The sequence below is a fragment of the Eptesicus fuscus genome, chromosome 2 (genome assembly GCF_027574615.1).
Source record: "Eptesicus fuscus isolate TK198812 chromosome 2, DD_ASM_mEF_20220401, whole genome shotgun sequence".
NCBI classification, from domain to species: domain Eukaryota; kingdom Metazoa; phylum Chordata; class Mammalia; order Chiroptera; family Vespertilionidae; genus Eptesicus; species Eptesicus fuscus.
Genome location: NC_072474.1, coordinates 115,380,621 through 115,396,920, shown reverse-complemented (window position 1 = coordinate 115,396,920; position 16,300 = coordinate 115,380,621). Strand labels below are relative to the sequence as shown.

The window sequence follows — 16,300 nt, the reverse complement described above, 5'->3', positions numbered from 1 at the left end:
CCTTTCTTAGCTCAGCACCACTCTCGCCCGGCGCTCTCGCCTTCCTCCTCCAGCCAGCGGGCGGCCAGGCCCGTCGGGCGGGGGGACGAAGGTGGGGACGAGAGGACCAGCGCTCCCGAGGCTGCCACTGGGCGTGTCAGGGCACGTGCGCGCTCGACACGCCAGCTCGTTCCCTCCTGGCTCTGAGGTCAGGTGGTGAAGTGACCGGTCAATGGCCAAGCTGAGGTCCACACCCAGGCTGCCTGACCTCTGACCCCCGGCCCTCCAGGCCGCCTTTGACAGCATGGAGGCCCCGCAGTGTTTTCTTGTGCTACAGCAGTTCCAGCTCTGCTTGGCTACGAGTTAATGGCTTTTTTAAAGTGAAAGAATAGAACGAGAAGAAAGGAGGCAAAAGGAAATAATGGGGCATTTTAAAGGGGGAGACCCGCCCCCCTGTGCGGGCAGCAGCGGATCGGCAGCAGGGCCGACCGTGGGACAGGCTGGGGGCGGCGCAGCCAGGCCACCCAGCGGCTCGTACACGGCCCTGAGCCCAGAGCTCAGAGCTGAGGCGCCACAGGGCATTCTGATGTCCCCTGAACGCCAGCCCCTTGCAGTCACGCTGTGGGCTGCCTCGTGCAGAGCACAGCCCGTCACCGGGGCCCACCCCCTCAGAGACCCTCCTCCGGACGGGTTCCTGGCCACCTCCCTCGCTGTCCAGCCCGAGCAGGTTTAAGTGCGGCTGCGTGAACCTTAGCAGAGAGCAGGGCCTGGTGGTCCAGCCCCTGAGGGGCGTGAAGCGGGGCCCGTGTTTAGATGGTTGAAAATGATTCAGGAGGCCCTGGCCGGTGTGGCCCAGTGGGTTGGGTACTGTCCCGTGCACGGAGAGGTCACCTGGTTGATTCCCAGTCAGGCACATGCCTGGGTTGCGGGCTTGATCCCCAGTAGGGGGTGCACCGGAGGCAGCCGGTCGATGTCTCTCTCTCTTCCTCTCCCTCCTCTCTCTAAAATTGTAAGAGGTAAAAGGACGCCTCCCCGGTTTCCCAGGAGGTGGGCACGGTCTCATCACCGCCAGCTGCCCGTGGGGCACCTGGCTAGGTGGGCACAGGGTGGGCTGGGCGGCTGAGACCGCCTCACTTTGAAGTTAAACCCGGCGGGAGGAAGTGCGTTCTTCACAATGCCCCGTGGCCGCTCCCCGGGGGCGGCTGGATTGTTAGGCGTCACTCACCCACCTGCCCTGGGCGGTGAGGACTGGCGTGCACGGGCACACGGCCCCCAGAGCTCCTGCCAGCCCCTCCAGCTCGCCGGCGCCTCCGCCCTTCAGAGGCTCCCACTGGGGCCTCGTCTTTATTTCCCATTTTTAAAAATGTATCTTTATTGATCTCAGAGAGGAAGGGAGAGGGAGAGGGAGGGAAACATCGATGATGAGAGAGAACCATGGACCGGCTGCCCCTGCACGCCCCACACTGGGGATGGAGCCTGCAACCCCTGTGGGCCTGTGCCCTGACCGGGAATCGAACCGGGACCTCCTGGTTCACAGGTCGATGCTCAACCACGGAGCCACGCTGGCGGCACGATTATTTCCAATTTTTGAGCCTAACTGGGCGTGGGACCCAGGCTAAAGGGCGTGTTCCTGACGATGGCTTTCCTTCCAGCCGCGAGGCGCCTGGATGGGGAGGACGGCAGTTCCGACCAGGACGGCAGGAAGGTAATGCGGCGGCTGGTTCCCAGCGGCTTGTGCAGGAGAGATGGGGCCTGTGGGCGCTTCCAGCCTGCAGCCTCGGCTCTCCTCTTCCATGCTCCTGAGAGGTCCCTCGCGGCCCACGAAACAGGCACCAAATGCAAGAGCCGGGGCTCCTCCCTGCAGCCTCCTCTGACCTCGGGGCCGGCCCAGCCCCTCCCGGCCCCTCCTGTGCCCAGGCGGCCTGCTCACGGCTCTGTGGCTGGCAGGTGTCTGAAACGAGAGGAGAGTGAGCCGCAGGGCGCTCTCGGGCACCGGGGAGGATTGTTCTAGAACGGGCGTGGCAGGCATTTTCAGTAAGAGGCCAGAGGAGACACCTTGGGCTTGGGGGCCACGCCAGCCCGAGGCGATGCATGAGGAGGGGGGGCGAGGGGGCAGGGGGAGGGCTTTCCTCGCCAGCGGCCTGGGGGCGGGCTTGGCCCTCCGGCCCCGGGAGCTGCAGCCCCTTCTTGTCCTTGAGGAGGAGGCGGGTGTGGAAAGAGCCCCAGGCTGGCTCCCCCGTGTGAAGCCATTTGGGCCCTGGACCTCCCTGGGCCTCGGTTTCCTCATCTGTCAAGTGGGCGGGGCCGTTTCAGATGACGGGGACATTCACGCCACTTGGTGTTTTCCAGCAGAAGAGCAGCTGGCTGATTCTCCAGGGCGACGCGGACACCAGGACCACCTCGCCCGACCGGGACAGCCAGTCTCTGTCCCACAGCAGCGGGGCCGACCGCGACCCTCTCCCGACGGGCCCGGGAGCCGGCTTCTACTCACGTGAGTGGTTCTTCTGAGCCAGGAGCCATCGTGTGGCCCGAAACACCCCGCCGCAGGGGCCCCCCCCCCCTGCGCCGCAGGCCGCTCCCCCAGGGCGAAGCCTCGCTCTTAGAGAAGTTTAGAGAAGTGAGGAGGAGCCACAGGCCTGAGGGCGGCGGGCGGAGGCCGGCCCTCCGTGCTCGCCCTTCCCTCGGAGCCGGAGCCGCAAGCGGGCAGAGAGCGCGGCCGGGAAGGCCCCCGGGCTGCCGGCTGGACGTGGCCGTTTCCCTCCGGAGCAGAGACGCGCACGGTCCGGGCAGCGGGTCCAGACTCGGAGTGGATGGCGGCAGGACCCACGCTTGTCCTGAGCCAGGGACCGGGCGCTGGGACTTGGGGTCCCCAGGGAGCGCGGGCGACAAGGTGACGTCGCGAAGCCTGGGCTAGGAGCCATCTGCAGATGCAGGACAGACTCCGAGGGGAGGGGGCCTTGCTCCCAGGGCTGGGCGCTGTGGAGCCGGGCTCTCAGGGGACCCGGCACGGTCTCCGGGTCCCGGGGGCGGATGTGGTTTTCTGGGGCCAGCTCGAGGCTTAGCGGGGAGCAGAGCCGAGCAGGGATGGGTGTGGGCGCGAGAACACGGAGGAAAGGTGCCAGCTTTGCCTGAGCCAGTTCTGGGTTCAAGTCCCCACTCACCATGACCGGCCTCATGGCGTGGCGTGGCGTGGCGTTTCGCTTGTCGCTGGGCATCAGTCCCACTGTGTGCCTGGCCGGTGTTTGAGCCCTGAAGGAGGTGATACGTGTACATAGCCGGGCGCATAGTAGGTGCTCAGGAAACAGACCATTCTGATCCTCACCCTCATCCTCAGCTGGAGAGTGATCCCGTGGGAGAGCGGGGAAGCTTGGACATTATCGTTGTTAAAGAAAAACTCAAACGAAGAAAGGTCATTGTTTTGTGTATGAATTTGCAAGCAGGAGGCTTAGCACCCCACACTGTCCCTCCTGGGGTGCAGCCGGTGCACAGGCTGAGGTCACCATGGGCAGGTCACCCCCAAAACGTCCCCGGAGGGACTTGTCCTGGAGCAGGTCTGGAAGGGGTACGGCAGCTGCCCGTCCCCCCAGCAGGCAGGTCGTGGGGTACAAGGCTGGTCACAGGAGAGCCACGGGCAGACTCCTGACCAGGCAGTGGCCGCCAGTCCTCCAGCCCCTCCCTGCTCCCGGCACCCGTCAGCGAGAAGCCCATTGAGCAGCGGCGACAAACCAGCGTGACACCCGCTCCTCAGCCGTGGGGCTCCCTCTGCAGAGAGGGCCTCCTGTTGCCCGTTCATGACAGACAGCTTGTGTTGGCCTTCTTGCCGGAGCCCACGGCCCAAGTGGGCGCTTCCTCCAGATAACGGCGGTGTGTGTGTGTGTGAGTGTGTGTGAGTGAGTGTGTGTGTGAGTGTGTGTGTGTGAGTGTGTGTGAGAGTGTGTGTGTGTGTGTGTGTGTGTGTGTGTGAGAGTGTGTGTGAGAGTGTGTGTGTGTGTGTGTGTGTGTGAGTGTGTGTGAGAGTGTGTGTGTGTGTGTGAGTGTGTGTGAGAGTGTGTGTGTGTGTGTGTGTGTGTGTGTGAGTGTGTGAGTGTGTGAGTGTGTGTGTGTGAGAGTGTGTGTGAGAGTGTGTGTGTGTGTGTGTGAGTGTGTGTGAGAGTGTGTGTGAGAGTGTGTGTGTGTGTGTGTGTGAGTGTTTGTGTGAGTGTGTGTGTGTGAGTGTGTGTGTGTGTGTGTGTGTGTGTGTGTGAGTGTGTGTGTGTGTGTCCATGTGTGTGTATGTGTGTGTGTGTGTGAGTGTGAGTGAGTGTGTGTGAGTGTGTGTGTGAGTGAGTGTGTGAGTGTGTGTGTGTGTGAGTGTGTGAGTGTGTGTGTGTGAGTGAGTGTGTGAGTGTGTGTGTGTGTGTGAGTGTGTGTGTGTGTGTGTGTGTGTGTGAGCATGTGTGTGTGAGTGTTTGTGAGTGTGTGAGTCCGCCACGCTGATGCTCGCTCCTGGTGACAGTGACACTGTCATCCGCTCGCCTCCGCTGGTGCTCTGACGTCCTGTCTCTGAGTGGAGACCACGGTGCCAGCCTTCGCAGCTGTGACTTCACCTCCGTCCTGTGACCGTGCCTGGCCTCCCCGCGTGCAGGAAGGTAGCGACGAGGGCCCCGGCTGCTGGCCGCCTCTACCGGCCGCCTTGCTCCCTGCCAGCCTCTGGAGAAATATGGCAGATGGGCAGCATGCATAGAGGTTCTCCACCTCTTCTCGGGGTTCCTTTGAGCCCCCAAATGTGAGTTCATCGACGCGTTCCATTGTTACTAAGCAAAGCGTTTGCACAGAGCGGGGCACGCCGCCTGCTCCCGGTCCCTTTCACCTGTAGCGCGCCAAGGAGGGCAGGGCTGTGACATCCAACACAGTGGGCGCTCAATAAATGTTTGTTGAATTGAGATGCGTTACATTCAACGGGTATTTATTGAGCACCCACTCTGTGCCAGACGCTGTGCGGGGCGCCCAGGGGGAGCCGGGGGAGACGAGAGCAGCCCCTGCCCTGGAGAAGCGTGCAGGGAGCCGGGAGAGGCAGCGACGCCGGCGAGAGCGAGCACACGTGCGTCCCGCCGCCGCCTGCCGGGGTCCTCCCTGGGCTCCTGGGCCGGTCACAGCCTCATCCCACTTGTGACACCATCAGCACATCTCACCTGGGATCGAGTCATCGTTCAGACATTCATCCATCCGTCCCCCAAACACGTAGTGAGCACCTGCTGTGTGCTGGGCCTGGTGCTAGGCAGCGCAGAGGCGGTGGTGAGCACGGCCCGGTCCCCATTCCCACCAGCGAGAAGCCCATTGAGCAGCGGTGACAAACCAGAGTGACACCCGCTCCTCAGCCGTGGGGCTCCCTCTGCAGAGAGGGCCTCCTGTTGCCCGTTCATGGCAGACAGCTTGTGTTTGCCTTCTTGCCTCGCGCACGCGTTCTCGGGACTGCGTGTCACAGGCTGTGTTGGTGAGCCTGGGTGCTGCACGGGAAACGGGTGGCGTTGATGTTTTGTCATCAGGAAAGGGTCTTGACACTTGTGAGAGGAGACGCACGGCCCCCAGAGGAGCTGAGGTGATGGGCGCCCCTCTGGCCTGGACCCTGTGGGTGGGCCTGCGCGGCTCAGGGCCCCACCTCCCTAACCCTTCAGGGTCCTTCCTCTCTTTTGAGGTTCCCACGCGCCCCTCTGGGTGGTCAGACTGGAGGCTGCCGGGACAGAGTGAAAGGGACTGGGGAGCCCAGAGAAGCAGCACGGGCCCCTGGACGGTCTGAATGGCGGGACCACGTGTGAGCAGTGAGGAGGATGGGGGCGGGGTCAGGATGAGGCGGGCTTGCTCTGGCTCAGGCGGGCGGAGGCACCTTGATGCAGAGGTCAGGAGCGCGGCAAGGTGGGCTCTTCCTGCTGTCGAGCCTGCGAGGGGCTCGGAGGAGGACTGGCTGGAGACAGTCCCAGATGGGCCTGGGTTCATGGCCGTGGGCGGCCCGAGTCCCTGGACTTTCCTGTCGTGTGCCTGATAAAATGTGCTCCCGAGTTCACGTTACTTTCTCAGCAGGGCCCAAGGCCCCGCTAAGGTCCTTCTCCTGAGTCAGCCCAGCTACTCCCAGGCCCCTCCCGTCCCCATCTCTCAGAACCAGGACACCGGAGGAAGGAGAGAGGCGGTCGGGGCAAGGCACCAGGAATGGATAGCGCCATGCAAGTGGAGTGGGCCCAGAAAGCTGGAAGCGGGCAGCCAGCAGCGCTGTCAGCCAGGAAGGGCAGGGAGGGCAAGGCCGGGGGGAGCGGGAGGGCTTGGGTCCAGCAGCCCCAGTGTCCGGCGGGGGCCAGGAGGTCACCTGGGGCAGAGACTCCTGGAGAGAGACTTGGCCAGGTCTTTGTGCAAGGCCTTGGCCTCCAGCTGGATGGACAGAGTACCCTCTGGCCCCTCCCTGTTTGGCCCTCAGGGTGGTGGGAGCCCCAGGCGTCAGGGGGAAAACCTTGGCCCAGGAAGAGCCACTACTGGCCCCTCCCTGGGAGAGACCACCCGGAGCCCAGGGGCAGGAGGGCAGCACCCCAGGAGCCGCTGCCATTCGTGGGGTTGGCTAGGGACCCTATTTTTAGCAACAACCCCCGTGTCCCACTGTGCCCAGCAGGCACCGGCCCAGGGGCTACAGTGTGTGGCCTCTGGTGCTGTGGGCGGGGCACAGCCGTCAGCAGGGCACCAGCCCCTCGGGAGTTCGTGGCGAGGAGCCCGTGTCTCGCGTCACACCTCTCAGGTCTCCTCTGCCCCACCCCAACTCTGCCACGGCGTCTTGAGACACCCCCCCCCCCGGGAGCCCTTCTCCCCTGTCAGCTTCCGTGCCGCCCCCACTGCACATCGCAGCTTCTCGTGGGCGCTCGTCGGGCAGGGGTGGCTGGTCTTCCCTCAGCAGCACCTTCTCCCCTCGGTGGGACCCAGCGCTGCTCTGGGGCTGGGCTGGGGGGTGGGGGAGTGTGGGGGGGGGCGGGGGGATGCGGGCGGGGGGGAGGATGCGGGGGGCCTCAGCTAGCACAAGGCAGCAACGGTGTCCACAAGACCACGTGAGGGCCGACGGAATCCATGAGATCGGGGTGTCGGTCCAGAGGGGGTTGAGTCCTAGCTTGTCCCTTGCCCTGTGACCTTGGATGTGAGTGCAAACGTCTCTGCGTTTGAAACCACCTCGTCTGTAAAAGGGGGGTGATCCAGTCCTCCGGCAGGAAGCAGCTGGACTTCGGGGCTCCTGGGTGGGCGCCCCAGCATCCTCTGTGCTGGGCCTGTGGGATATCATGGCAGAGTGGGGTCAAGACCACAAGCCTGGCCCCGGCGATCCCTCCGCGGCCCCCCGGCTTGCTTCTGAAACGAGAAGCTCAGACCCACCAAGGGGCCTCCTGTCCAAAGTCACTGAGGGCTAAAGGGGTTCCAGGTCCCTCCTTCCTCAGACGGGGACCTTGAGGCGCAGAGAGGAGACCCACGCCCGCACAGAGCCACGCAGCTGCAGAGTTACCCACGCATCCTTGAACAGAAAACCACTCATGGATCTGTTGAAACTGACGGAGACCGGCCCGCGGAATGGCTGACTGGCCAGCCAGCCACAAGCACCCCAGGAGAGGCCACTTTAATGGGTGCAGAGAGCAGCCTCGGGGGTGTGACAGTGGAGACCCCTCTCTCCTGGCTCTCCCCCACGAAGTGCAATGGGAAAATCCAGAAACAGTGCAGCAGACAACCACGGAGCTCTGCAAGGGGGACAGGGGAAGGTGGACTGGCTCGGGGACTAAGAAACGCAGGACGCCATGGGTCACGGCCCACGCAGTGGCATATGGTGACCGGGTGGGTGTTTCCCTCCGCCAGCCACACTGCAGATATTGAGCCGGAGGCCCGTTGGCACCCATCCGCCTGGAGAGTGGGCCCAGGGGAATATGCTCCATCCACAGCCGCAGTCTCCAGCCCACCTCGGGGCACAGAGCATCCGGGCAAGTACAGCTCACTCCCACACCAGGTGGGCTCAGCAGACCAGGAGAGCACTTGGACAAGCATTCTGAAGACTAAGTTGTCATCAGAACCACAACCCATAATAAGCCAGGCCCTACGTAGTAAACCGAAACAGGGTGGCAGCCTGCTAAATAGGAGAATCAACTAGAGCCCAGAGTCTCCCAGACGTCCAGGAACAAGGGAGAATTGGTCTTCACACCGAGAACCATGAAGATAACTATTTGAATGAGAAAAGACAGCAGATGCAGCACCAAGAAGAATCAGCTGTTAGGAGGTCCCTGACAAGGATCTTCAAGTCAACTGTCACCAACATGCTTCACCAAACAATTACAAATACTTTTGAAACAACTGGGGGGGAGGGGAAAGAAGAAAATCTCACCAAAGAAATATAAAACATAACCAAATGGAAGTTATAGGCCTGAAAAAGAAAATAACCAAAATGAAATTTTTTCTGGATGGGCTCAATAACAGAATAGAGAGGATGACAGAGGAGAGAATCAGAGAATCTGAACAACAGAGAGAAAAGAGCCTCCATCTGTGGGACAATCATTGTATCCTGAGAGTCCCAGAAGAAGAGAGGTGAGTGGGTCTGAGAAAGTATTCAGAGAAATAATGGCTCAAAACTGACCAAATTTGACAAAACACATAAACCCACAAGTCCAAGAACAGGTGAACCTCAAATAGGATAAACCCAAAGTAACCTACTCCAAAAACACATCGTAGCTAAACTTCAAAAAGCTAAAGAGAGGGGAAAATTCTCGAGAGCAGAATAAGACAGATTTTCTATAGGGGAGCACCAGTTCCACGGACAGCCGATCTTTCGCCGGAAACGATGGAGGTGAGTGGGAAGTGGCACCACATTTTTCGGGTGCTGACAGACAGTTGCTGTGGATGTGAATTCTAATTGGCTGAAAGTATCCTTCAGACATGACTGGGAATAACGACATTCTCAGACAAAGGAGGCCTTGTCTTGCAGCCCAGGGGCTGGGTGACCTGGGACAGGTCCTTCTGCGTCTATGCCTCCATTTGCCCTCTGTGAAATGGGAGGAGTTGGCCTCCATTTGCCCTCTGTGAAATGGGAGGAGTTGGCCTCCATTTGCCCTCTGTGAAATGGGAGGAGTTGGCCTCCATTTGCCCTCTGTGAAATGGGAGGAGCCGGCCAAGTCATTTTTCTGGAGCAGCCGTGGAAGAGGCCGGGAGGAGGGAGGGGCGGCCCAGCGGGTCTGGCCCCAGGCCCCTCTCCCACTCTGTGCCCAGCCCGACTCTCATCTGTTGTGTGTGTCAGAGCTCACGTAAGATTTCAGGTGACAAGAGGGTTCCTCTGCTAGAAGGAGTTTGGGAACTCTGACCTGGATGTTGCAAAAGGCCCTTTCTGACTCACACCCGGAACCTTCCGAAGGCCACGGGGGCCAGCAAGTCCCCGAGGCAGGGCCCTGGCGGAGGCAGTTCCCCGGAGGCAGCCTGTACAGGGTTTCCTGTCCTCCCTGAGTTCTCCAGGAACCCTCGCGAGGAAGGGCACCTGGCCCCTCATCCTGTGCTCGGAGCGGGTGGGGGGGCCGGCCCTTGCAGGGCACCCGCCTCCTGAACACCGAGGGGCGGGACCCGCATCCCCTCTGAGCCCTCGTGGGCAGCCCGGCGGCTCCCAGGGCGGGCGCTGGCCTTTGGCCCTGAGCATCGTGGCCTGAGCAGCTGGGTGCCGGCCAGGACGGGGGGCACGGACCCCCAGATAAGCAGACATGGGCTCTGTCCTTGGAGCCCACAGGCTGTGGAAGGACTGACAGCTTGGGACAGGCCTCCTGCGGTGCTTCCGGGTGGGACCTGCCTCTCCAGGGAGCCGGGATGCATGCCTCGCTCACGTCTGCGCCAGGCGGGCCCTGCGGGCGCCCCTCCCCGCTCTGCAGACTCGGTGTGGCGGGTCGGTGTCAGTCCCAGGCGGCCGGGCGGCGGTGTGAGCCGCAGGTGGACCCGCTATGGGCTCCCCACGGGAGGCAGGGCCGTGCCTCAGGCTCTGAGAGCCCTAGAAACGAGGGCTTTAGCGTGAAATGCCCCGTGGCGAGGAGCTGAGGGTTTATTTTTAATAAAACGGTCTGCAGGCCCTGTGGTTGGTGGTGGCCTCCATGCCGCTCCGGCTCCAGGTGGCACAGCCTGACCGCCCTCCCCCGTGGTCAGAGAACACCGTGCCCGCCTGGGTGGGGTCAGGTCCGAGGTGTCCCTGGTGTCCTGGGCTGGCTCGGGGACGTCCCCCTCCCTGGCTTCCCCTCAGTCCCTGGGGACAGAGGTCAGGACGGAGGCTGGGCGTGGTCCTCGGGCCCTCCGGCGTCCCCTGCCGGCCCACACCCCGGCCTCTCCGCGGGGCCGCGCCTGCCGCGTGCGTGACGCTGTGCTGTGTCTGTTCCAGGGTCCCCCTATTCCAAATCTGACCCTCTCCCAGGACACGGAAAGAATGGCTTGGACCACCGGGTAGGTATCCCGTCCCCGGCCCGCGGTGTACTAACCTCACTGTGAGCCTGAGCGGTCCCCACAGCGTCCTGCCTTCACAGCTGGGGGGTGGGGGGTCTGGGACCCCGCTCGCCCGCCTGCCTGTGCCTGCTGCTCCATCAGGGCCCACCTGCTGCTCCTCCAGACCAGAAAGAACCGGCAACACCCCTTCCCCCTTCCCGGGAGACCCCCCCCCCGGCCCCCGGGACACCTCAGCGTGTCGGGGAGGAAGGTGGGGCCGCGTCCATCCTCCCTCTGTGACCTGGAACCTAGTAAGGACCTTAAAATGTGAGCGAGGAGCCCCTTCCTTCCTGGAGGCCACGGCCCCGCCTGCGTCACCAGCACCTTTGCCCCCACGCAGGTGTCACTGGCACCTGATGTCCCCGGAGGCCACAGAGCAGCTCTCCCCAGCTGCGCCCCGGGGTCCCGTCGCGGGACGTCCAGGGGACTCTCTGACGGTTTGCTGCCTGACTGTCCCCCACGATAGGCAAGACCCTGGCGAAGAGTCGCCCCTTCTGACCCTCTTCCCACCGTGAGGACCGGGTGGGGTGGGCATGAGGACACCATACGCACGCACACGTGCCAGGCCCCAGGAGGCTCTGCCCGTGGGGATGCTGGTCCGTAACCAAGGCGATTCAGCCTCGAGGCTGCGTCCCGTTGGCGGCTCCGTGGCCGCCGCAGCAGTGAGTGGGGCCCGGCGACAGCTCCTCGGCCTCCCCGGGGGACCTCACAGCCGGGCCAGGCCCTGGGACACGGCCTCGGACAGGGACGCGGCCCAGAGCCGCGGGCGTCCCTCGGCCTCTCCGTCTGCCCCAGCCCTGTGGGCGCTGCCGTCTGTCCGGGCCGGGTCGTGCATGCCGGCTGCTTCGGCTTCCTCCGTGGGGTCTGTCCCTCCTCGTGTCCACATGGAAAGTGGGGGGAGAGGAAGCAGGCGCTGACCCCTGTCCACTGGCGGCCCCAGGAAGCTGTCGGGGTCCTGAGGCAGGGGGCCGTGGCCGGGTGCTCTCTGCTCACCGGGCACAGCTGTCCTCTGACCCGGGGTCTGGCGGGGCCAGGCGTCCTGCCCCCGCACCCCACTTCCCCCTTCTTCAGAGGAGAGTTAGAGAAGCCGTCTCTGTGCCTCTCGCCTCAGTGGTCCCCGGTGCCTCCGCCCGGGACACCGGTCATGTCCTCCCAGCCCCTGGCCTTGGCCTCCACCCCCTCCAAGGGCTTGGGGACAGCTGGTCCTGACCCTTGCGGGTGGCAGGTCCTCGCCCGCTCTAGAGCAGAGAGCAGGACTCAGAGCCCCTCGGGACGCCCGCTGGCCTGCGGGCGGGGCAGTCAGGCAGGCGGTGTGGCCTGCGTGTGCGTGGGGATCATGGTCACGTGGAGAGGGGACTTCCCAGTCGCTTCCACGGGGACCGGTGAGCGTGGCGTGTTCTGCTGCTTTTCTCCCTGCAGCGCCTTCTCCTCCAATCCTCTCTTCCCGAGACTCTGGCGCACGTCCGTGCCTATTTCTCGGTGGGAAGCCGGTAATTAATTACCTTTTCTGCCCAGCCTTTCCGGGCAGCTGCAGTCACCCTCCCCGCAGGTCCCCGGGGAGCCCTCGTGCACCCACAGCCGTCGAAGACCTGCCGGGCTCCCGGGTCCCTGACAGGAAGGGGACCGAGTCATCGGGAGGCACACGTGTCCCCATTCCTGCTCTGAGGGGTGTGTCACAGGGGGCCACCCCTGCTTGTCCCCGAGCTCCTTAACATGTCCCGATGCTCCTTAACATGTCCCGATGCTCCTTAACATGTCCCGATGTTCCTTAACATGTCCCGATGCTCCTTAACATGTCCCGATGCTCCTTAACATGTCCCGATGCTCCTTAACATGTCCCGATGCTCCTTAACATGTCCCGATGCTCCTTAGCATGTCCCGATGCTCCTTAGCATGTCCCGATGCTCCTTAACATGTCCCGATGCTCCTTAACATGTCCCGATGCTCCTTAACATGTCCCGAGCTCCTTAACATGTCCCGAGCTCCTTAACATGTCCCGAGCTCCTTAACATGTCCCGATGCTCCTTAACATGTCCCGAGCTCCTTAACATGTCCCGATGCTCCTTAACATGTCCCGATGCTCCTTAACATGTCCCGATGCTCCTTAACATGTCCCGAGCTCCTTAACATGTCCTGATGCTCCTTAACATGTCCCGATGCTCCTTAACATGTCCCGAGCTCCTTAACATGTCCCGAGCTCCTTAACATGTCCCGAGCTCCTTAACATGTCCTGATGCTCCTTAACATGTCCCGATGCTCCTTAACATGTCCCGAGCTCCTTAACATGTTCCGATGCTCCTTAACATGTCCCGATGCTCCTTAACATGTCCCGAGCTCCTTAACATGTCCCGATGCTCCTTAACATGTCCCGAGCTCCTTAACATGTCCCGAGCTCCTTAACATGTCCCGATGCTCCTTAACATGTCCCGATGCTCCTTAACATGTCCCGAGCTCCTTAACATGTCCCGATGCTCCTTAACATGTCCCGATGCTCCTTAACATGTCCCGAGCTCCTTAACATGTCCCGATGCTCCTTAACATGTCCCGATGCTCCTTAACATGTCCCGAGCTCCTTAACATGTCCCGATGCTCCTTAACATGTCCCGATGCTCCTTAACATGTCCCGATGCTCCTTAACATGTCCCGATGCTCCTTAACATGTCCCGCGGTGCCCGAGCTCTGCAGTGAGGAGAGAGGTCACTGCCCGCTGCCGGCTCTTCTGGGACACGTGCCTCCTGCCCCCTCCCCTCCTGGCCACCGCAGATCCCAGTGGGAGCCCCAGGGCGCCCCGTCGGGAAAGGCCCCATGCTAACTGTGAACAGGCTGACTTCTCCACGAGAAGACAGTGTCGGCTTAGAACCCGCGGTGTAGAGGGGGGACCCAGTGCACGGGCACCGTCTGCACAGCAGGTTCATACTCACAAGCCTAAACCCTCCGAGCTCGCTAACGTGCAAGGCCATTGGCTGCTGTGGCAGCGAGCCTGGCAGGTGATTTGAAATCAGATCTAGTGTAAAATAACAAATACATGGAGCCATTGAATACACGGAGCCATGGCAAAACCCCCACACACACACTAGGCATGTGAGAAACATGGCTGTCTTTCGAAGCAGGTTTTCACATGTCCACGGAGCATGTATACCCATGTCCATGTGTGCGACTACGAGGAGCACCTTAGCCCGTTAAAGAAGGCCCCTGTTTTCCGGCTGGAAAGCTGGACAGAGCACGGGCATCAGCACCAGACGCCCCGAGTTCTGTCGGGGGGCAGGGGGGTGCTGGGCAAGTGACGCACATTTCTGAGTCTTTCCAAATGTGTCCTTACCTCTAAGACTATTGTGAGGACGTCGTGGCTGTAAGCTCTCACACGCTCTGCAGCGCGGTCCCCACACGAGGAAGTATCACAAAAGCACGTTCCCGCCCTCCTTGCTTCCAGGCCCGGGGCCGCGGAGCGGAGTGGCGGGATCCACCGCGACTCCAGGAGGAGAAGTGCCGGCCCGTGTGAATGGCCACCGTTTCGCTCCTACCATTAGCAATTCCCAAAAAGTAAAACTCACGAGCGAAACTTTTTGCAGCACCATGCATGCGCTGTGTGATCCTGGGCAAGTTGCTTAACCTCTCTGAGCCTTGTCCATGAAATGGGGATGATAATGCCCACCTCCTCGGGTGGCCGTGGAGATGAGTGGACGTGGCTGTAAGAGCAGCGGACACAGAATCTCACCGGCGAGGGGGGAGGTCAGCGCTTCGTCGCTTTTCCCTCCTGTGACCCTCTGCTGAGCACCGCGGGGAGCCCTCCAGTGCAGCCGCTGTGGGGTTCCCCGGCGGCGCCGCTCTCCTGCCAGCACACATGGGGCGGCAGCCCAAGGCTCCCTCGCGCCAGAGAGGTCGGGAAGACCCCAGGCCCACCTGGCAGCGCTGGGCTGACCCTCCGCTCCCCTCTGCCCCCGGGCGATGCCCCACCCTCCCTCCCGGGAGGCTCTGTCTGGTCTCAGGGCCTGATAGAGCGGCGGAAGCTGGTTGTGGCCCTAGGAAGGGTTCCCGCTGCCCACGGTGGCCCTTGCGGCCAGCTTTGATGGCCTGTGATGCAGGACCGTGGCCACTAGAGGGCGGCCTTTCCCGTCTGTGTCGCAGAGGGGAGGAGGCGAGTGGCTGGCGGCTGGCGGGCCTGCCCTGCTTTGTCCCAGGCGGAGGCTCCCTAACCGACAGGTGCACCTGGGGTGCTCGTCAGGGTCCGAGAAAATGTCTCCAAAACGGGTTCTTACAGCTCAGGAGACGCGCTCTGTCGGAGTCCGCCCCCGGGTGGGGCGCAGAGCCGGCGGGGGCTCCAGGCCGGAGGGGGTGGGCCAGCGAGGCACTTTCCAAAGGACTCCGTAACCGAGACCAACGTGTGTTAACGCAGCTGTTTCAGAAATCCAGATTAATGCAGACAAACCCACGGTGAACCAGATGTCAAACACTTACGGGACCGGCTCCGGCCCTGCACCCGTGCTCTCCCCTCGCTGCCTCAGTTTCCCCCCTGGGTGAAGGGCTTTGGCCTGGCTGCCCTCTGAGGCCTTTGTGCCTCTCGCCAGGCGGGGGGCCCTGACTCCCGCCACCGCCGCCCCGGCAACTGCGGGTCCCTCTCCTTTGCACTGAAGCCAGTTGCGAAGTGCTGTGCTGTGCCCGGGGCGGTGGGGAACCCCGCGGGCTCGGTGCCCACGGCGGAACCTTCCGGGTGTGCAGGGTTGCTCCTGCGGGTGGGCAGGAGGGAGAGAATCCCAGACGTTCGTGGGCAGGAGGCAGTGAAATGGCAGAGCGTGGGCAGGTGAGGGCGGCACCTGAGTTGGGGGGCGGGGGGGGGGGGCGCGGGCGCAGTCCAGCACAGCCACTGTGTGGAGTGCTCGCGACACGCGCTCGGGGCTCTGTCCCAGCGGCTGTGCAGACACGGCCACCGAGCCCGGGACGGCGGGGGCTGGAGGGGGCTCAGGCCCCGGAACAGCTTCCACGCTGAGCCACCCCCGGGGCGTGCCAGCTGCAGAGCTCAGGGGCCAGGCCCCGGGGCGTCCTTAAGGGCGGTTCGGCAGGAGCTGCCTGGACCTGGACTGGCAGGGTCGGCGCAGGCCGGGAGGCGACAGCGGCCGGAGCAGAGCTGCGGGGTGAGGGCGGCACCCGGGGGTGGGGGCATCCATTGCAGCATCTGCAGGCTCGGTGATCCGACCCGCCCCGCCCCGGCCCCAGGCCCAGCCGGCCTGCCCGCGGCCCGCTCCTGCTGCCTCTCTCTTTCTCTTCCAGAACGCCAATCTGGCGCCTTGTGGAGCAGACCCGGATGCCAGCTGGGGCACGCGAGGTACACGGAGCGGGGACCCTAGGTCTCGGCTGGGGCAGGGAGCACTAACACGGTCCCACAAACTTCGCTCTAAAACCACCCCCACCCCCCAGGCCGCCGGCAGAGGCGCCCAGCCTGGCGCCGTGGGGGAGCCCGGGTGCTCGCTGCCGCCTCCCCTCGGGGTCGGCTTACTCCGTTCTCACGTTGCCGAGGTGCTCCCGCTCTCCCAGCGGCCCCTGCGCTGGCTTGTCTGTCCTCTGGTCACTTGGGGAGAGGGATCTGTGTGGGAACGCTGCCCGTGTCAGGGCACAGGCCCGCCCAACCTCCAGGGAAACCTCGGGCAGTAAGGGAGCAAGTCACAGGGGCAGGCCCCCAGGACGGGGCTGGGCCCCCACCCCCTCGCTCGCCTGGGCACTTCAGGGGGCGGGCTGCCTGCAGGAGGTTGGCAGGGACCTGGTCACGGGGCAGGTGTCTGGCGGAGGCTCTGCCCGCTGGGAGCCGGCCCTGAGCCTGCACGGGGCCCGGCAATGCTCC

The 16,300-nt window shown here is 63.2% G+C and overlaps 1 protein-coding gene across 2 annotated transcripts in view; it reads left to right on the top strand.

Annotated features, from left to right (window-relative positions):
* The window catches only part of ABLIM2 (actin binding LIM protein family member 2), a 96,937-nt gene that overhangs the window by 70,536 nt on the left and 10,101 nt on the right, over positions 1-16,300 (top strand). The window contains exons 16-19 of one of the 2 annotated variants that reach the window (XM_054708360.1): positions 1,632-1,684; positions 2,329-2,470; positions 10,367-10,428; positions 15,733-15,787. In XM_054708360.1, coding sequence (XP_054564335.1) covers positions 1,632-1,684; positions 2,329-2,470; positions 10,367-10,428; positions 15,733-15,787 — 312 coding nt within the window. Of the gene's footprint in view, positions 1-1,631; positions 1,685-2,328; positions 2,488-10,366; positions 10,429-15,732; positions 15,788-16,300 lie in introns of those variants that run through there. The other variant, XM_054708356.1, reaches the window with a different exon arrangement.